The sequence below is a fragment of the Nilaparvata lugens genome, chromosome 6 (genome assembly GCF_014356525.2).
Source record: "Nilaparvata lugens isolate BPH chromosome 6, ASM1435652v1, whole genome shotgun sequence".
In the NCBI taxonomy this organism is placed as follows: domain Eukaryota; kingdom Metazoa; phylum Arthropoda; class Insecta; order Hemiptera; family Delphacidae; genus Nilaparvata; species Nilaparvata lugens.
Genome location: NC_052509.1, coordinates 43,038,648 through 43,060,623, shown reverse-complemented (window position 1 = coordinate 43,060,623; position 21,976 = coordinate 43,038,648). Strand labels below are relative to the sequence as shown.

General features: G+C 38.7%; 1 protein-coding gene across 2 annotated transcripts in view; it reads right to left on the bottom strand.

The window, feature by feature from the left end:
• The window catches only part of LOC111054056 (quinone oxidoreductase), a 47,632-nt gene continuing 25,656 nt past the window's right edge, over window positions 1-21,976 (bottom strand). For both annotated transcript variants that reach the window (XM_039430841.1, XM_039430842.1), the window contains 2 exons: window positions 3,578-3,673; window positions 1-482 (listed from right to left, as the gene is read on the bottom strand). In XM_039430841.1, coding sequence (XP_039286775.1) covers window positions 306-482; window positions 3,578-3,673 — 273 coding nt within the window. In that variant the 3' untranslated portion in view covers window positions 1-305. The remainder of the gene's footprint in view (window positions 483-3,577; window positions 3,674-21,976) is intronic.

The window sequence follows — 21,976 nt, the reverse complement described above, 5'->3', positions numbered from 1 at the left end:
TTGATTTTCACATTTATTCACGTAATAAGAAACAGCAGAGCTAGGCTGACGTATTTCCTTACATTTACAGAAAGTGATAACAGCCTAACTAAAGTGCAACAAGATACACATGTTTTGAAATCATTCTTATTTTTCAGCCAAGATGAGATTCCTGGACCTGGATAAAGAAGCTCAGGAATATTTGGATAATGAAATCAATATTATCCATTATTCATTTGTACGTTATGCAGATATTGTACTTGGTGAAAATGAACCCATCTTTCATAAAAATTACAGATCCTAAAAAAAATCGGTCTTAAAGTCTGTCAACTGCTTTCTTGTTCAACTTTGAAAACTAATTTGCCTCTGCTCGCTGATTTCTTTTGCATGTCATGGTGGGCTTGACGAGCTTCATGGAACGTGTACTCCTTTGCAATGACAGGCTTCACCCAACCATCTTCGATTCCTTGTAAGATGGCTTTTGTGCACTCGACCATATTTTCCTGAAAATCGGGCAAATTCATTGAGTAATTTTTCAGGTTACATGAATGAAAGAGTGAATTATTTGGGACATGGGTGTTTCATAGATTACTCACAATTACTATGTGATTTAAACGAAAATACATGTCGATTTAATTTCTTTTAATTAAATCAGCTCAACATGAAACATACCTGATCCAAAACTAATATTCTTCATAACTTTGATAAGATATGTTAAGCTTAACATTCACAATTCCTTTCACTTCAAACCCCAATTCATTGTCAATTCTATCAACGCTTAGTAAGAAATTAAATTTCTCAAAAATAAAAACGTAATAATACCTTCTTTCTTTACAGTGATTTTTTGCATCAAGTGATTAGTATCTAAATATCATTGAATGACCCATTCCTGAACTAATAGCAATAGCTCTAGTTAAAATCCGATTTAGTTGTAAGAATGATGCTAAATATATTATTAAAAGGCAATTGAAATGCTATAATAATTATTAAACAAAAATCCAGATTGAATGCTATGGATTCTCGTTTAATAGTAATTAGTCATTAAATTAATTGGTTTTTGAATAAATGCAAATTCAAATTAATTTACATCTGTGAAATGCTATAAACACTTCTGGGTAAAATGTTTGGAAATTAATAAAAAGTGAATGGTGGCATTGCTTTTTGAGTTTTGAAAAGAAACCGGCATGAGAAAACTTCAGAAGATGGAACAATGAGTCTTCCCATTGAGTCGATTTGCGTTGTCAGTTAGCCGGGTTTTAGAATCATGTAGGAAAATCTCGGAATTTATCAATACTAGTAGTTCTGTGAACAGTAGAACTCGCGCTCAGTAAGTTACATTGACCTGTTGTTATGTTTTCTCGAAAATTAATAAATAATTCATCAATTTAAAATGTGTAGAAAAAATCCTAAATAAACATAGAGCTTTCTGTCCTATCGTACCGTGACGTGTCGTCCCAGAATGTGAGTGTGAGCACTGTTATCAGGTCTGGCTGCAACTATCTACAACGTTGATGGAAAGATATATTTTCAAGGTGTTCGATGTTTTTGAACGGGTAGTATTATAATCCACTAGACAGCTGATTTATGATGAATAATTTTATAGTCTGATTTTTACTCTAATATTGGCGTATGAAGGAGGCTCATTTTCCCTTTTATATTATCCATGAAATGCAAAATTTCCAAAAACCTTGTATAAACGTTTACGCGCAATTTAAAAAGGAACATACCTGTCAATTTTCATGAAAATCTATTACGGCGTTTCGCCGTAAATGCGCAACATATAAACATTAAGAGAAATGCCAAACCGTCGACTTGAATCTTAGACCTCACTTCGCTCGGTCAATAAATGAAAATCGAGCCTCAAATTTTGACATTCAATAACTTTTTCATGTGTGCACCGAATTTGATGTTTTTTTTTTAGTTGTGTTCGTTATGTTCAGGACCAGGTTTATGGACTATCTAATTTATGATCCGACTTCAGTACTCTTTCCTATGGTTCTTCAAAGTTTACATGTAATCCTTATGGGAGAAGATTTGTGAGTTGGCCACACACAGAAATAAAAATCAGCTGTTATAATCATTGCGTCATCCAACAGCCGTCGGTAGAATCTGTTTTCCGATTTTCTGTCTAATGATCGACCAAATTTTAATTCTTAATAATGCCGCGGTACGAACCACGGTATATAGAAGAAGATTTTCATCTAAATACCGTGGTACGAACGACGTCCAAACATGGGTCGTAGAACTCGAAATGCTGTAAATTTAGAATATGCACGTAACGGGAAAATCAGCAGCAATTAGATATACCTTTCGATTCCCAGCAAGCAGCAATCAACTCAACTAAAATTACAAACTGCTGCACAGTTAGTTGTACACATAGGAAGTACCAATTGATATATAAATGTGAATACTGATTGTTGGATAGTTTTCATAAAAATATAGTGCATCAGATTAAGCAAAATATAGTGGCTAAGCACACCTGAGGAGGCGCGGCTTGGTGATACAAAGTGTTGATTTCAAGGAGATTTCCTTATCACACCGTTCCACGCCATGCCCGATTCAGTGTTTGTGAGTTCTTCCATTCAAACCAATAAGCAAGAAGCACCTGGATGCAAAATGCCGCATCGCGCCTCCTCAGGTGTGCATCCAGCTAAAGTTTGTCATGAGATTTGTAACGGTGGGTAAAGGAAAAGAAATGGTCGTTCAAGTTTTTGATAATAAAAACAATAAATTATTTATTACAAATTATTAAAAAAATCTGATTTCAATTTAAGGGGCTAATTGCTTAGCTGATCTGTGGTCGTTCAATTTCTTTGATAATGAGAAAAAAATTACTATTTAGAATTATAGATCTGAAAAATTGAACAAGTACAATGAACTATTATCTTACTTTATCTTAAAAAAAAGAGATCCCTTGGCGTGCTCCTCAAGGTCCAGTTAAAGCACTCCCGATTTTAGTTAAAAAAATATATATAAAATAGACTCTGCCAGTTGATTGAATCTAAAACACCAGCTTTCCCTACAAGATTCAAATCCTGAAAATACAATTATGTAGGTTTAAACTGCCCGGACTGCGACAGCCTATAATTGGATTCTCAGGTAACCAGACAGGACAGAATCCTTCAGGTAACCAGTGCCTTAACTCAACAACTAACTACACAAACGGTTCAAGGAATACGGGCCTCGAAAGAAAAATTCAAAATTTATTTATGTGAAAAACACATGCAGTCTTGATTCACAGACCAAAAATCAACTCTTTGTATAGCATGGAGCTAAAAACCATAATATTGCCTTCACGAAACGTGATAAAACACACGTTTCATCTTTGTACATTGGAGATCTTCTCCTTTATCAATTACATTCAATAATTGAATCCGCGACCAGATTTCCAATTCACAAAATAATATTTCAAAAATTGAATAGGTTTTGATGTCATGTATGACAGATTGATGTATTAACTATTTGGCAGTACGAAGCTCGCCGGGCCAGCTAGTATTCAAATATTTTTGAGATTGTTTTTAGAAGATTAATATTTGAAGTATATATAAAATACTAGAAAATTGAAGGAATTAATTTGAATCTATACATCACTACTCACGGGGGTCATTAGAAATAGAGAAACTCCGATCATGGAACCTTCAGTGACCATCAATGTCCTGGGAGCCACTTCAATAGAACCTTTACAGCCAACTATCTGCAAACAAATATATAAAAATATTCAAATCTTTCTCAAAACTCACCACAGCTCTAATCAATAAGAAATAATACAACACGTACAAGAACAATTACATTTGTATAAAGTGTCAATTTGTAATTTTTTTATATGTTTTAATAGATCTACTAAACTCAAATTGTAAGCGAAGTTTGAATAGTGTGCTGCTAATTTAAAAAAGTACATGTTGATTGATTCAAATACAAGCAAGAATAGTTGTATTTTATTTCATTTCACATCTCAATTGGTAGAGTAAAACTGGATTTTGTAATTTTCCCATTTTATTTGTACGCTTCTCCGCGTTACAGATATAGTGAGGTCTACAATATAATGACAGTATTTGATTATTATTGGTGTTGCTATCATTGCTATCATATCATTAGAAAAAGCAGACAGTAAAACGGTCAAAAAGTCCTAAGTTACTCATAACCGGCATTTTGGGTTTTTCACTATTTTTTTCAAATAACATTTCATCGGCCGGCATTCTGTTTTATGAATTTAAAAAATATCATAATTTTTTGTAGCTATGTCTACTTGTCATGAATGATTCTGCAAAGTTTCACTTTTTCAGCCATTATTTAAAAAGAAAAAAAAATAGTGAAAAAACAAAATGGCAGTTTTGTGAGTAACTAAGGACTCTCGAACAGTTTGAAAATGATATTTAGATATGTTTCGTACCCAGGAACAATGCCCTAGAATATTGATAGGGAGTTCGGAAACGCCCTGGATAGTATTAATGTGTAAACTATGTCTCCACTAATGAAAAATGAAGTGACGTTCGCTATCATCTGACCTATTCATTTAGAGTATTGAATTGAATTGAATCGCTGCCTTTATTAAACACCTAGAAGGGCGAAGTTAGGGCGCAGCCGGCCCTCTCTTACACTTAACCCTCCATACAATTCTAAGTTACAACTAAAACAACATCATAAAACCATGAACTAAAGTAAAAGAGAACAATAACTTAGAAAACAAATAAATTAACAAGAAAAAATATAAATATAATAAGGAAAAAAAGAGAAAACTTGAACTCCTTTCGAATTTAAGTTCGTAAAAGGGTTATGCAAAAGGAAGAAGAGAAAAGTGAATACAGTTGAGAATTTTCAGTCCAAATCCATAGATTATTCCGGTAGAAGTAAGGGAAGAAGGAAAAAAGAAAGAAAAGAAAAAAGAAAGCGAGAAAGAAGGAAGAAAGAGAGGAACACACACACACACCACACACACACACACACACACACACACACACACACACAGACTTGAATTACGAGTAAGGGAGCATTCCAGCCGAGTCTACCACCTCTGATCCACCGCAAGACAGCCGCGCCGAACCGGCGATGTCCCTCAACTAGCTTCAGCTCAGCAGGCAAAGAATTCCATAAACTACAGGCTGTCACAAGGAACGACTTATTGAACATGACAGTCCTTTGTGTTGGGACAGCCAGCAGATGGGATCCATGCCGCGTTCCTCCACGGCCAAAATCACCCAAGTAACGGTACTCCACTGCCAGATACTTAGGCATTTTAGTTTTCAATATATTATGCAGGAAGCACAAAGCATGATGTGATCTACTCTCACGCAGCTTCATGAGTTCAAGTTTGTTGAAGTATTCGGTCACATGGTCGTCACGTCTCAGGTTGAAGATAAAGCGAACACAATAATTATGTGCACGCTGCATCCTCTACAACAGTTGACTGTCATGTCAAGAGTCACAATGTCACAGTAGTTGAAGATTGGGAAAATCAGAGTCTTGACCAGCATAACCTTTGTTGAAAAGGGAATGAAGTCAGACATCCTCTTCAATGTCATGATCCCCCCCAATGACTCTGTTACAAGTCTGAGTCACGTGGCTGGTCCAGTCAAGAGTCCTTGTCATTGTGAATCCCAAATTTTTCACGTCAGAACTGTATTCCGATTGTACGTTATTCAATGTTATGTATGGTCCGTTAGATATTATGTCAATTGTGTTTAAAAGTCTTGAGTAACCTATCACTATAGATTTCGATTTTGTCTCGTTAATTTTCAGTCCATTATTCTCAGTCCACTTTACCAAACGAGTCTAGTCGGCATTGACCTCATCAACTATGACATCAAAGTCATTTTTCTTGCAGGTGTCGGTATATTTGTAAATCGTCTGCATACAGGTGATGTCTGGTCGTAAGTAGAGTGCTTGTCACGTCATTTATGTAAATGCTGAACAGTAGAGGACCCAATACCGAACCCTGAGGAACTCCTCTGTTCACTTCACGCCACAGTGTTCTAGAGGTATCACTGAATATTATCCGAAGACTATCAGACATCAACATGGAGGACTTGCCAAGGACTAGTGCTGGAAAAGGAGTCTACTACCTGGAACATCACCTGCTTGACATGGGCCAAGGAGAAACATCATGGATACATCACTTTTCTGCACACTCAATATAGTAAACAACTTGGATCATGGAACAGAGATATATCTGTTTGTAGTAAACTTTTCAATGAAATAGATGATGAATTGATCAATAAAGAGCTAATTGTATTCCAAACTGTTTACTTATTACCTACCATCACCTTAGATATAGTTTAGCTATAAGTACATTAGGATGCCGAGTGCCACTGACTGAACAGTGACTGAACACTGACTGTTCGGATGTTATATCAATGTTGCTTTGTTGTCTGGCATTGTGTGGTGGAGGGGACAATTGAAGGGTGATGCGCATAGCATAATCGCCGCCAGTTGCCATTTGCGAGCCAATCAAACAACTCACTTCTCGTAATGTCGACTTTTGCAAAGTGATCTGTTGATTTATTTGTGATTTATTACTAGTGTCATCTCGTCTCGTATCATGATCTGGACCCGGGATCCTGGAAGCAAGGAGGATTTGGACATGAAGGTAGGCCTATGTTATTGTGCACTTAGCCACTTTAAATTGTTCAACTTGCTACCCAATGCCAGACAACCCCAAAATGTTCTCGATGTAATTGATACAGTCCACAAACCAGAGTGCTGTTTGAGCCAGCCTCCGTCGAATAGACATGGTCCAACCGTCCGGATTGATTTGTTAATCAAATTTGAATAGGACATAAGTTTGAAATATCATCTAATAGGTTTGTCGTTTTTTATGCCTATTTTATTCTTGGTTTTTCTGTGTATATTGCTTGGTTTTGTCGTCGTAGATGAATAAACGGTTTATTTGTGGTATTCTTAAGAAATTTTGGCTCAATTTAAGTTGGAAATTGAGTAGAACAAGTAATATTTTCGTAAATAATTGTGTCGTAGTATTATTGTGTAAGATTGTTGCATTGGCGCCACAAGGCTGGACTGGCAAGTTCATGTCGATAAGTAGAGAAAGACTTATACGTCATCTAGCTGTAACAATAACTGGAACTGTTATTTTTTTCAAAGGATACTTGCAGTTATTTGCATTGATTATTGCATTATGGCATTGATTACTTCGTTATTAATAGCAGTTATTGTTTGTTCCAATGAGTATTGATACGGTATTATTAGCCTTGTAACCAATCATTCTCTACCAAGCATAAGTTGAAGTGCTGGCTAGGCTTGTATGATTAGATAAGCTAGCCATTATTTGTTCCATTGTGTTGCCTGCTCTCGTGTTTTCCCTCTTATTCTTGTTTCGTTCTTTGTCTCACTCTCTCTCTCTCGACGAGCGCTCACTGTTATCGCCTCACTATGGGTGTTATCAAAGACTTGACATTTCAAAGAGATGCATTAATTCGTAAAATAAAACAGATTAATGAAATTGCCGAAGCTGTCGAAAAGGATCCGAAAAATAAAAAAATGAAGAATTTATTGAAAGTTATGGGTGAGCATATCGATCACCACCAGGTGGAGTTCAATGATATAATAGATAAGATGCAGAGCTACTATAACAAAAAAAATCCTCGATTGGAAACAATTGAGCTTGAAAAACTGATGAGCCAATTTGATGAGACATATTTCAATGTCAAAGCTATTCTCAAAACCTTACCATCCACTCAAACAAATTTTAATATTAGTTCTTCCAATGTAGCTTCTTCACCTACAACTGGAAATATCTCGTCAGTTGCCCTACCTAAGCTTCCTTTAATGACTTTTGATGGCGATTTGAAAATTTGGAGTCAATTTAAAGATTTATTCGAAGCCACGGTTCATAATAATGGTCAAATTGCTGACATACAAAAACATATGTATCTTCGGTCTGTACTGAGAGGCGATGCACTGTCAGTCATTTCTGTAGTCCCATTGACAAGTGATCATTATGCTGAGGCATGGAAAATATTATTGAATCGCTACAATGACTCTCACAAGCTGACTAACGCATACTTGCAAGCAATTTTTGATATGCCAGCAGTTAATAAGCAACCGGACTTGCTACGAAAATTCATCACTCATTTAGCTGAGTATATTGCAGCACTAAAACCAATTGGTCATTTAGTTAATGACTGGTCGATTCCGTTTTATATGTTTTAATAGATCTACTAAACTCAAATTGTAAGCGAAGTTTGAATAGTGTGCTGCTAATTTAAAAAAGTACATGTTGATTGATTCAAATACAAGCAAGAATAGTTGTATTTTATTTCATTTCACATCTCAATTGGTAGAGTAAAACTGGATTTTGTAATTTTCCCATTTTATTTGTACGCTTCTCCGCGTTACAGATATAGTGAGGTCTACAATATAATGACAGTATTTGATTATTATTGGTGTTGCTATCATTGCTATCATATCATTAGAAAAAGCAGACAGTAAAACGGTCAAAAAGTCCTAAGTTACTCATAACCGGCATTTGGGTTTTTCACTATTTTTTTCAAATAACATTTCATCGGCCGGCATTCTGTTTTATGAATTTAAAAAATATCATAATTTTTTGTAGCTATGTCTACTTGTCATGAATGATTCTGCAAAGTTTCACTTTTTCAGCCATTATTTAAAAAGAAAAAAAAAATAGTGAAAAAACAAAATGGCAGTTTTGTGAGTAACTAAGGACTCTCGAACAGTTTGAAAATGATATTTAGATATGTTTCGTACCCAGGAACAATGCCCTAGAATATTGATAGGGAGTTCGGAAACGCCCTGGATAGTATTAATGTGTAAACTATGTCTCCACTAATGAAAAATGAAGTGACGTTCGCTATCATCTGACCTATTCATTTAGAGTATTGAATTGAATTGAATCGCTGCCTTTATTAAACACCTAGAAGGGCGAAGTTAGGGCGCAGCCGGCCCTCTCTTACACTTAACCCTCCATACAATTCTAAGTTACAACTAAAACAACATCATAAAACCATGAACTAAAGTAAAAGAGAACAATAACTTAGAAAACAAATAAATTAACAAGAAAAAATATAAATATAATAAGGAAAAAAAGAGAAAACTTGAACTCCTTTCGAATTTAAGTTCGTAAAAGGGTTATGCAAAAGGAAGAAGAGAAAAGTGAATACAGTTGAGAATTTTCAGTCCAAATCCATAGATTATTCCGGTAGAAGTAAGGGAAGAAGGAAAAAAGAAAGAAAAGAAAAAAGAAAGCGAGAAAGAAGGAAGAAAGAGAGGAACACACACACACACACACACACACACACACACACACACACACACAGACTTGAATTACGAGTAAGGGAGCATTCCAGCCGAGTCTACCACCTCTGATCCACCGCAAGACAGCCGCGCCGAACCGGCGATGTCCCTCAACTAGCTTCAGCTCAGCAGGCAAAGAATTCCATAAACTACAGGCTGTCACAAGGAACGACTTATTGAACATGACAGTCCTTTGTGTTGGGACAGCCAGCAGATGGTATCCATGCCGCGTTCCTCCACGGCCAAAATCACCCAAGTAACGGTACTCCACTGCCAGATACTTAGGCATTTTAGTTTTCAATATATTATGCAGGAAGCACAAAGCATGATGTGATCTACTCTCACGCAGCTTCATGAGTTCAAGTTTGTTGAAGTATTCGGTCACATGGTCGTCACGTCTCAGGTTGAAGATAAAGCGAACACAATAATTATGTGCACGCTGCATCCTCTACAACAGTTGACTGTCATGTCAAGAGTCACAATGTCACAGTAGTTGAAGATTGGGAAAATCAGAGTCTTGACCAGCATAACCTTTGTTGAAAAGGGAATGAAGTCAGACATCCTCTTCAATGTCATGATCCCCCCCAATGACTCTGTTACAAGTCTGAGTCACGTGGCTGGTCCAGTCAAGAGTCCTTGTCATTGTGAATCCCAAATTTTTCACGTCAGAACTGTATTCCGATTGTACGTTATTCAATGTTATGTATGGTCCGTTAGATATTATGTCAATTGTGTTTAAAAGTCTTGAGTAACCTATCACTATAGATTTCGATTTTGTCTCGTTAATTTTCAGTCCATTATTCTCAGTCCACTTTACCAAACGAGTCTAGTCGGCATTGACCTCATCAACTATGACATCAAAGTCATTTTCTTGCAGGTGTCGGTATATTTGTAAATCGTCTGCATACAGGTGATGTCTGGTCGTAAGTAGAGTGCTTGTCACGTCATTTATGTAAATGCTGAACAATAGAGGACCCAATACCGAACCCTGAGGAACTCCTCTGTTCACTTCACGCCACAGTGTTCTAGAGGTATCACTGAATATTATCCGAAGACTATCAGACATCAACATGGAGGACTTGCCAAGGACTAGTGCTGGAAAAGGAGTCTACTACCTGGAGCATCACCTGCTTGACATGGGCCAAGGAGAAACATCATGGATACATCACTTTTCTGCACACTCAATATAGTAAACAACTGGGATCATGGAATAGAGATATATCTGTTTGTAGTAAACTTTTCAATGAAATAGATGATGAATTGATCAATAAAGAGCTAATTGTATTCCAAACTGTTTACTTATTACCTACCATCACCTTAGATATAGTTTAGCTATAAGTACATTAGGATGCCGAGTGGCACTGACTGAACAGTGACTGAACACTGACTGTTCGGACGTTATATCAATGTTGCTTTGTTGTCTGGCGTTGTGTGGTGGAGGGGACAATTGAAGGGTGATGCGCATAGCATAATCGCCGCCAGTTGCCATTTGCGAGCCAATCAAACAACTCACTTCTCGTAATGTCGACTTTTGCAAAGTGATCTGTTGATTTATTTGTGTTTTATTACTAGTGTCATCTCGTCTCGTATCATGATCTGGACCCGGGATCCTGGAAGCAAGGAGGATTTGGACATGAAGGTAGGCCTATGTTATTGTGCACTTAGCCACTTTAAATTGTTCAACTTGCTACCCAATGCCAGACAACCCCAAAATGTTCTCGATGTAATTGATACAGTCCACAAACCAGAGTGCTGTTTGAGCCAGCCTCCATCGAATAGACATGGTCCAACCGTCCGGATTGATTTGTTAATCAAATTTGAATAGGACATAAGTTTGAAATATCATCTAATAGGTTTGTCGTTTTTTATGCCTATTTTATTCTTGGTTTTTCTGTGTATATTGCTTGGTTTTGTCGTCATAGATGAATAAACGGTTTATTTGTGGTATTCTTAAGAAATTTGGGCTCAATTTAAGTTGGAAATTGAGTAAAACAAGTAATATTTTCGTAAATAATTGTGTCGTAGTATTATTGTGTAAGATTGTTGCATTGGCGCCACAAGGCTGGACTGGCAAGTTCATGTCGATAAGTAGAGAAAGACTTATATGTCGTCGTCTAGCTGTAACAATAACTGGAACTGTTATTTTTTTCAAAGGATACTTGCAGTTATTTGCATTGATTATTGCATTATGGCATTGATTACTTCGTTATTAATAGCAGTTATTGTTTGTTCCAATGAGTATTGATACGGTATTATTAGCCTTGTAACCAATCATTCTCTACCAAGCATAAGTTGAAGTGCTGGCTAGGCTTGTATGATTAGATAAGCTAGCCATTATTTGTTCCATTGTGTTGCCTGCTCTCGTGTTTTCCCTCTTATTCTTGTTTCGTTCTTTGTCTCACTCTCTCTCTCGACGAGCGCTCACTGTTATCGCCTCACTATGGGTGTTATCAAAGACTTGACATTTCAAAGAGATGCATTAATTCGTAAAATAAAACAGATTAATGAAATTGCCGAAGCTGTAGAAAAGGATCCGAAAAATAAAAAAATGAAGAATTTATTGAAAGTTATGGGTGAGCATATCGATCACCACCAGGTGGAGTTCAATGATATAATAGATAAGATGCAGAGCTACTATAACAAAAAAAATCCTCGATTGGAAACAATTGAGCTTGAAAAACTGATGAGCCAATTTGATGAGACATATTTCAATGTCAAAGCTATTCTCAAAACCTTACCATCCACTCAAACAAATTTTAATATTAGTTCTTCCAATGTAGCTTCTTCACCTACAACTGGAAATATCTCATCAGTTGTCCTACCTAAGCTTCCTTTAATGACTTTTGATGGCGATTTGAAAATTTGGAGTCAATTTAAAGATTTATTCGAAGCCACGGTTCATAATAATGGTCAAATTGCTGACATACAAAAACATATGTATCTTCGGTCTGTACTGAGAGGCGATGCACTGTCAGTCATTTCTGTAGTCCCATTGACAAGTGATCATTATGCTGAGGCATGGAAAATATTATTGAATCGCTACAATGACTCTCACAAGCTGACTAACGCATACTTGCAAGCAATTTTTGATATGCCAGCAGTTAATAAGCAACCGGACTTGCTACGAAAATTCATCACTCATTTAGCTGAGTATATTGCAGCACTAAAACCAATTGGTCATTTAGTTAATGACTGGTCGATTCCATTATTATTTGTCTTACATGAAAAACTGACTGAAGAATTGAGAGAGAAGTGGCAGAGACTGCTAAGAAATGGAACAGTATCCGATTTGAAAAACTTCCAAATATTTTTGAATGATGAAGCTGTTATTTTAGAGGTTACCAAATCCACTGATTTATTGGGGTCATCTACATCATCAGAAGCCTCCTCACGTAAGCAGTTTGGGAAATCGAAACCCACTATTGGAAATTACAAAGCTTCAGCTATGATTGTTAAATCAAAATCGGACGAGCTGAAATGTATTGAATGTAATAATTCTCATGAACTGGAAAATTGTAAAGTGTTCTTGAATCTCAAACCATCTGATAGATTAAAACGTGTAAAAGAATGGAAACTATGTATATGCTGTTTATTGGCAGGGCACTTTATTAGAGATTGTAGAAGAAGGAAGCCATGCAGTCACTGTAATTTGCGTCATCATTTGCTCCTCCATTTAGAGCCGAGACAGCCGCCTGTTGAAAACACCAACACATTGGCCGGTAATAAACAAATGAGCAGGGTAGATGGGCACGACGTTGCTGATCAAAGCCATCAAACATTTGTTACTGACTCAGCTAAGAAAGTATTTTCGAATGTAAATAGTTCCTTAGTATTGTTACCAACTGTTAAATTGGGAGTTCGAGGTAATCAAGGCAATTATCACAAGGTCAAAGTATTATTAGATAGTGCAAGCACCGAGTCATTCATTACAAGGCGATGCATGAAAAAACTGGGTTTAGTGGTACAGAAAACACATAGTTTGCCAATCTATGGATTATCTGATACTAAACTGGAGGTGACAGATGAAATTACTAACTGTGAATTTGAAATACCGAACTCCCCTTCATTAAAAATTACCGCGTCGGGAGTCAACAAAATAGCAGCTACAAATCAGATAAAAAATGCATACTGGGCACATATTGAAGGACTGGAGCTAGCAGATTCTGAATTTTTCCTTTCAGATGAGGTTGATATTTTATTGGGTGCTGAATACTTCCCCTTCATTCTGACTGGAAGAAAGGTGATTGGTCCAGCGGGTACACCATCTGCCCTAGAAACTGTATGGGGCTACTGCCTGATGGGTAAGGTATCAGAGGAGAGTTCTACTATCTCAAATAATCTGTGCATGTATTCCAATGCTAATTCAGAAGAGTTGGTGAAGCGATTTTGGGTCGTAGAAGAGCCACCTAGGACAAAAAATTTATTGGAAAGTGAAATGGCTTGTGAGGAGATATACAAATCAACTGTTTGTCGTTTGAATACTGGTAGATACATTGTAGAATTACCATCCAAGGAAACAAATACGAGTGAGATATTGGGTTATCTTGAAGGTAAAACTAATGTCGGAGAAAATGTTTCCATGATTCGAGAAGAAGAATTGGGAGATAATTTAGAAGAAGTTCCAGGTAAACAAGGTATAGCCTTCAACAGTTATTTACCGATCAACGGTAATTTAAGGAAAGAGTTAAAAGTGATTCATAGTCCACATGAAATCAAACCAATGGGAAGACCCATACCGAAAAAGGAAATTGGAGAAGATGTTTTTGAAAGGGAGAAACGAAATTTGGAAGAGTTAGATGATGATAGACAGGATAATGTTGAAATAAAATGGACAAAATCCGAAAAGGGAGAAGAAATGAAAGAGTATACTCTAACAACTATGTCGTATGGTGTATCATCATCGCCATTTCTTGCCATTTGTACTACGCATCAGTTTATTGAAGATGAAGAAAAAATGTTCCCTGCGGCTTCTGAAGCCTTACGGTTTTCTACTTACATGGATGATATAGTTACATCAGTCTCATCAATGGAAGCAACCAAGCAACTGCAGCTTACTGAATTGTTAAGCAAAGGGAAATTTGAATTGCTAAAGTGGGCCAGCAATCATTCTACCATTCTATCAAATCTCCCTCCAGAGCATTGCGCTATTGATGCAAAAGATTTCACTTTGGAGTCTGATAAAACCATTAAAATTCTTGGCTTCCAATCGAATCCAATTGGTTACTACCTCTTCTACAGGGTGAAGGTTCCATCCAGTCTAGCTACAAAACGAAATGTTTTATCAACCCTTAAGCACAAATTGTTGATCCATTATGATATTTGACACCTTTCATGCTTACCTTCAAGAGTATAATTCAATATCTATGGCAATCGGGATGTGAATGGGATGATATGGCATCCGTGGAGGTAGTGAAGAAATGGGAGCTTTGTTTGGTTGTCCTAGTAGCTAGATTATTACATGAAGTTCAAGAAGTGCTTTCAAAAATTATAAACATAGATTATATTGCAGCTTGGACTTATTCAACTGTGGCATTGAGTTGGATTCGGTCTTCACCTCATCGTTGGGCTACGTTTGTGGCGAATTGTGTAAGTCAAGTACAGGAACACCTGTCTACAGAGCAATTCAGATATGTGCCAACCGAATGGAATCCAGCTGATTGTGCTAGTCAAGGTCTATTGCTCGATGAATTAATTGGTAATTCTCTGTGGTGGAATGGTTCTGATTGGTGAGACAAACCACTGGAGTGCTGGCCACACCAAACCCACGGTAATGATGATGAAAATTCCAAACAGATTGAATTGGAAGCAAGAAAAATTACTCTAGCAACACAGAGTAAAGACTCAGAGGAATCAATTCAATCGGTGAACTTGAGAAATTGATGGAGTTTACTCAAAGGAATTGTATCCTCATTCTGGAAACGTTGGCAATTGGAGTATGTATCTAGTTTGCAAACCCAAACAAAATGGTACAGAAAACATAGTAATGTTAACATTGGACATATGGCTCTCTTAAAGTAAAGTAACCTACTCCCTCTTCACTGGAGGCTTGGTTGAATAACGAAGATATTCCCTGGACAGGATGGAATTGTGAGAGTGGTGGAGGTACAGACTGCAAAAGGAAGTTTCACTAGGGCTGTCAATAGGGTATGTCCCCTCCCTATTGATGAAGATTAGGCCTTATTGAAGGGAACTTCAATAAGTTTAGTGGTTAGTTTTTTTTTGTTTCTCGTTTTACATGTGGGAAAGGTTCCCAAGTTGCTTGGTTTCTTGTTTTTATGTATAGTGGTTGTATATAGTCATTATTTCTCATCCCATCCTCTCCTTTCCGTGGGCCTCCTACTTCTTTTATATAAGCCTCCTCAATGGCCCCTGAGAAGTGAAGATATTTTCCTTTTTTTTCTAGTTTCCCTAGTAGGGTTCGTTATAGGTGGTTTTTTTTTTTGTTATTGGAAGTTCTTCCAAGGTGGGCGGAATGTTCGGATGTTATATCAATGTTGCTTTGTTGCCTGGCGTTGTGTGGTGGAGGGGGCAATTGAAGGGTGATGCGCATAGCATAATCACCGCCAGTTGCCGATTGACAGCCAATCGAACAGCTCACTTCTCATAATGTCGATTTTTGCAAAGTGATCTATTGATTATTTATTGTGATTTATTACAAGTGTCGTCTCGTCTCATATCGTGATCTGGACCCGGGATCCTAGAAGCAAGGAGGATTTGGACATGAAGGTAGGCCTATGTTATTGTGCACTTAGCCATTTAAATTGTTCAACTTGCTACCCGACGCCAGACAACCCCAAAAGGTTCTCGATGTAATTGATACAGTCCACAAACCAGAGTGCTGTTTGAGCCAGCCTCTGTTGAGTTAACACTGACTGAACAGTAACTGAACACTGACTGACCACTGAGTAGAGCTGAGTGGATGACCCAAACATGCCATACATACATGTTGAATACTGATAGAACGACTGGTGAGCATGGTCATTAGTCATGTGACAGGAGGAGTGGGGGTTATTGAAAATGTCCATGTTAAATAAGTCATTTCTAGATGGAGGAGGTGGAGTGGGAGTTGTTGAAAATATCTATCTTCAATGCCATTTTGATCTAGAGCAACAGGTCTCCATGGCCATGTTGATCTAGAGTGACAGGTCTCCCATGGACATCTTGATCTAGTAGGTCTACCATGGATATATTAATCTGGAGTGATAGGTCTCCATGACCATCTTAGTGGAGAGTGACAGGTCCTGCATGACCATCTTGAGCTAGAGTGATAGGTCCCCCATTGATGCCCCTAATGCTGATGAAGATTGGTGGGCATGGCCATTAGTCATGTGACAGGGAAAGTGGAGTGGGGGTCGTTGAAACAGCCTTCATTGAAAGTATAGTAAGGTGATTCCTTACCTATATGAATACTATTGGATGCTGTTCTGGGAAATATATCTAGGAAAATATATCCCTTGTGATACAATGATTTGTTCACATTCTAGGATTCATATCTGAGACTCTTGAAAGCATACATTCTACCCATTACACTGCAGAGGATATATCATTACTGTTTGGATATTCAAACTCCTTGTATATTCTACAGAACTATCACTTCTTTGTCACAAAGTGAAATTGTAACGAGAAAATAATTAATAATATTATTGAAAGACGCTCGGCTATCAGCAAAGCTAGCTGACCGCGGAGATAAGGAGGGTACCGATGGCGCTCCATCTTCTGCGCATTGAGACGATGAGATGACCGACTCTGTATGACAGGCCGCAATTCATGCTCCAATTGCCAGAGCAAACACTTTGAACTCCGAGAAAGTTATGGAAGTTAGGATGGAACGAAAACCATCTCATGATGAGTCAGAATCTAGCCTAGCATTCAACACAAACAGGGTAACCCAAGGTGGGATATCATCCTCTAAAAACAATTCAGCACTCCCAAAAAACAGGAAGGTGGTGAGGAAAACATTAATAACAACCCCCACTGTCATGGATGTGGAGGAGTCAATACCACCCTCAACTGATATGGATGTGGAAAAGTCAATGACACCTTTGACTGCCATAGAGGTTGTCTCACATTCAGAAGCTCCCAGACCAGGCTTCTCAAGGAATAAGGATCCAGTGTTCCATCACTGCGTCTTGACACCTGGTAAGCGTAAACGAGCAGGTTGACCATGTATAACAGTCCGGTTACCAGATGGAAAGTTTAAATATGTGCCCATGGACCAGGCATAGATGATGCTCATAGTGAGTGGCATACACCTCTAAAGGTGATGCCTAGATGGCTCACACCTTTTAAGGTGGTGCCATAGAGGGCTCCGATCCCCCTCCCCCAAGTAGGAGTGGGATGTCACAAAGTAAAATTGTGATGAGAAAATAATTAATAATATTATTGAAAGACGCTCGGCTATCAGCAAAGCTAGCTGACCGCAGAGATAAGGAGGGTACCAATGGCGCTCCATCTTCCGTGCATCGAGATGATTCTTACCGCCTCTGGCGGCGGCGCAACTCCATCCCCTCTACATTGGGAGAGTATATAAACGCCGGACGAGCCCCAGACCACAGCATTCCGCTCCCAACCTTCCTGCTCCTTGTACAGCGGCCCGTTTGGCTGCCGTACGTCCCTGACCTCCTGTCCTTGTACAGCGGCCCGTTGGCTGCCGTACGTCCCTAACCTCCTGTCCTGGTACAGCGGGCCGTTGGCTGCCATATGTCCCTGTCCTCCTCTCCTGATACTGTGGCCCGTTGGCTGCCGTACGTCCCTCTTCTCTCATCCTCCCAGGGCACAGCGGCCCGTTGGCTGCTGTCCCTATCCTTCCATCCTCTCAGGGCACAGCAGCCCATTGGCTGCCGTCCCTATCCATCCATCCTCCCAGGGCACAGAGGCCCATTGGCTGCTGTCCCTATCCTCTCATCCTCCCAGGGCACAGCAGCCCGTTGGCTGCCATCTCTATCCTTCCATTCTCCCAGGACACAGCGGCCCGTTGGCTGCCGTCCCTATCCTTCCATCCTCTCCGGGCACAGCGGCCCATTGGCTGCCGTCCCTCTCGTCTATCCTTCCTCTTCCTACTATACTGGAGCGGAACTGAGGCCATAAGGCCAATACAAAATTACCTCGAAGTGGTGTCATCAGAGTAGAGAGTGACCTTCACGCCAACAGAAGCACCAGGAGGTGCTGACCACGCCAGCTAAGGCACAAAGAAGGAAGAAGAGGAACTTCGACTTGCCCCCTTTCCCCGCCCACATTACAACGTCCAGGTAAGTCGTCCAGGAGCAACAGCTGGGTATCAATCACCTACCTCTGAAGGTACTCAGGGTGTACGTGATATCTTCTTACATTACTAAATGTGGGTAAAGAGGATTTGAGGAATGGAAATTAGTAATTCATTGAACATATACTATTTTATTGAGGATCAAAATGGCGGCAGTGTGTCCTAGGATACTTTTTCACATTTTTTCATATAAGATGGCTCTCTGCAGTGAGTATAAGAGGAGAATCAGGAGGCTCTGGTCATCTGAGTTATCTGGTAAGAATAAAGTTAAAACCACCAACATGCTCGCTGTGCCGGTTCTCACCTACTCTTTTGGAGTCGTTAAGTGGAATCGGAATGAGCTCCAGGACCTGGAAGGGGAAACCCGAAAAAGGATGCACATGGAGAGAAGTTTACATCCCGCTCTTCTGTTGCCCGAATATACCTACCAAGGCATGAAGGGGGCAGAGATCTACTTGGTTTGGAGAATCTGCACAACAGGGTGGCCTTACAGTTTGCCTGCAGCATACAAAGATGCTCTGATCCCCTTATGCAGCTGGTTCATGACCATGAAGTTGCAGGGGTTGGGGCCTTCCTATATAAGGCAGCACAGCATGCAGCAGATACCCTTGGTCTCGATTTTCGTTCTGATCGGGAGGAGGAGCATGAGCCTAATCAGCTCAGGGCTAGAATAAAGACTGCTGAGTCCAGACTCCTGTTGCAGCAACATAAGGACAAGTCCTTGCATGGTGTTTTCTACAGGCATGTTGAGGAGCAAGGCTTGTCCAAGCCACTGACTTTTGCTTTTCTGAAGTCAGCAGCCCTGAAATCTGAGACTGAGGGTTTCATACTGGCATGTCAAGATGGTGTCATCAACACATTGTCATACCGCAGCAGAGTAATGCACATGGATGTTGTTGATATCAGTTGCAGGGTGTGTCATAGAGCACCAGAGACGATCATGCACATCCTGTCTTCTTGTTCTGTGCATGCAACTGCAGGCTACATCCATCGACATAATGCTGATCTGCGAGTGCTCTATTACCATCTTAGACACTCATATGGTGTCGACAAAACACCAGTTCTGCCTTATGCCCCAGGGGAGATTGAATCTGTTGTGGGGAATGAGATGTGCCGAATTTATTGGAATTACTCATTCTCTACCACCAGGCTTTTAAGAGCCACAAAGCCTGATGTTGTCCTCCTTGACATCACTTCGAAGACAATGTATGTCATTGAGTTTTCAGCACCAGCTGAGGGTAACATTGTCACCAAAGAGGAGGAAAAACAGACGAAATATCATGACCTACTAACAGAGCTGCGCAGGCTAAACCCAGGCTACTCTATGAGAATGGTGGTGTTGATTGTAGGTGTACTGGGAGGCATGAGACCTTCATTTTTGGCCAACCTTAGAACGATTCCAGCCTGTGAGAGACCTGCTGCTGTGCTTGCAGGTCAGATGCAGAAGGCTGTCATTCTTGGTTCATTACGTCTACTCAGAGCAAACGATTTAATGGTAACGGACCCAGTATGATTGTTTACCACATGGACATGTGGAGCAGTCACTCTGGAAAAATCGCTTGTCACTCTTCCTTGGGGGTCGGAGCCCAGGGAAAGGGTGGTCAAGCAAAACCTCAAACAGGGAAAATAATAATAATAATAATATAATAATAATAATAATAATAATAATAATAATAATAATAATAATAATAATAATAATAATAATAATAATAATAATAATAATAATAATAATAATATAATAATAATAATAATAATAATTGATGATTCATTGAATGAAATTAAGTGGACAGTGAGTATGAAATATGAAATCAAATGAATAAGCAGTATATAGTGTTAAATAAATTAAATAAAATCATATCATTCTTGGAAATTTAAAAACTAAAAGCATAAATACATTTTCCTACAGTTACCTTGAAAAGTGACCATTCCTGCACTGATTACAGAACGCAAAGAATCATTTTTCCGCTCTAGTGCGCAAAGTATTACTTTGCATACTCTTAATACTTTGCGTATTATCTTGCAGCCATCCCAATTTGAATATTATTAATTATTCATTATTTCAAATAATATTTTTTTCATTCATAAATTGATTGGTTGAAAAATTATTTAAAAATTAAGATTTACTCAAAATTATTCAAATTTTCAAATTTATTCAATTTTTGATTTGAATAAATTATCGATTATTAATTTTCAGTTGGATTATCAAGTTTAAAATAAATTAAAGTTGTTATTAATAACAAAATTATACAGACAAGCCTTTGATGGACTTCAGCCATCATTTTATTCATAATCAACCACTTTTCATATTCAATGGTAAATGTAGGAAAAATTTAATGTGAAATACGTGAGCAAAGTTCCTCTGCTGCACTCAAGAAACTCGCCTACGGCTCGGGCGTAAACGTTTCTTTCGGTGCAGCAAACTGTCACTTTGCGCACTAGTTGCACAAATAACTATTGTCAGACCTGGTTGGCTGCACTATGCTTTTTACCGTCAGTGTCAGTCCAATAAATGATTCCATCAAAGGACCATACGTTTTAATATCCAAATTTTTCGACCATTAAATTATATAATTGTATTGTTTGTTGTGTCAAGTCCTCCCTTATAACAACGCCAGTACCCTTGAGCTTTTTCTTCTGAGAGAAAACTGCATACCGTTGACGATAGCTAACGAATTTGACAATGATGGCGTGGGGTCGGGGTGGAGGGATGTTGGACGCCGCGACGGCCAGCCGACGCCCCACGCGATGCGAGCGATCGATGTCTTGCAGCTCGATGTTAACACCCAGCTTATATTTGCAAACATCGATCTCCAGTTGATCAGTGTCTTCCTTATTTGCTTCTGGCACTCCAAATATGCGAATACAGTTTCTTCTTTGATACTGCTCCAAATCATCGGCACGATTAGATGATTGCTTGATTTTCTCATCACTGAGCTTAAGCTGCTCTTTCAACGATGATACTTCTTTTTTAAGATATTGAAGAATAGCAGAATTCAAAGATGCTGTCAACCCCTCAATGACTAGGGAAGACACAACGTCTTTAACTAATTTGTCATATACATTGCTGTCATTTAGAATTTTAAGCACGAAATTGTTCTCAATACCTGAGATAACAGCCGGTGATAAAGGGCGAGTCGGCTCAGAGGCAGAGCCTTGCTTCGAAGCAGTAGCTGTCGTCTGCTGTGTCACCTTATCTTTCACAGCTGATGAGGACGACTGCGATGATGACGATGACTGCTTATCTGCTTTGCCTAACTGAGAACGAGTCACAGTAGTGTGTTTCGGTGAATTCATGATTAATTTTCGTTTTAAAGCACAATTTGCAGCCACAAACCGAAAGTAACAGCAATTATAAACTGACAATTTTATAAAACAAAGAAAACTGCACACAATGCTACGTATTAAAATTCAAAAATCCAACTTTTAACTAACGAAATGCGTTAAAAACGAGGAGCTCGAACCTGACAC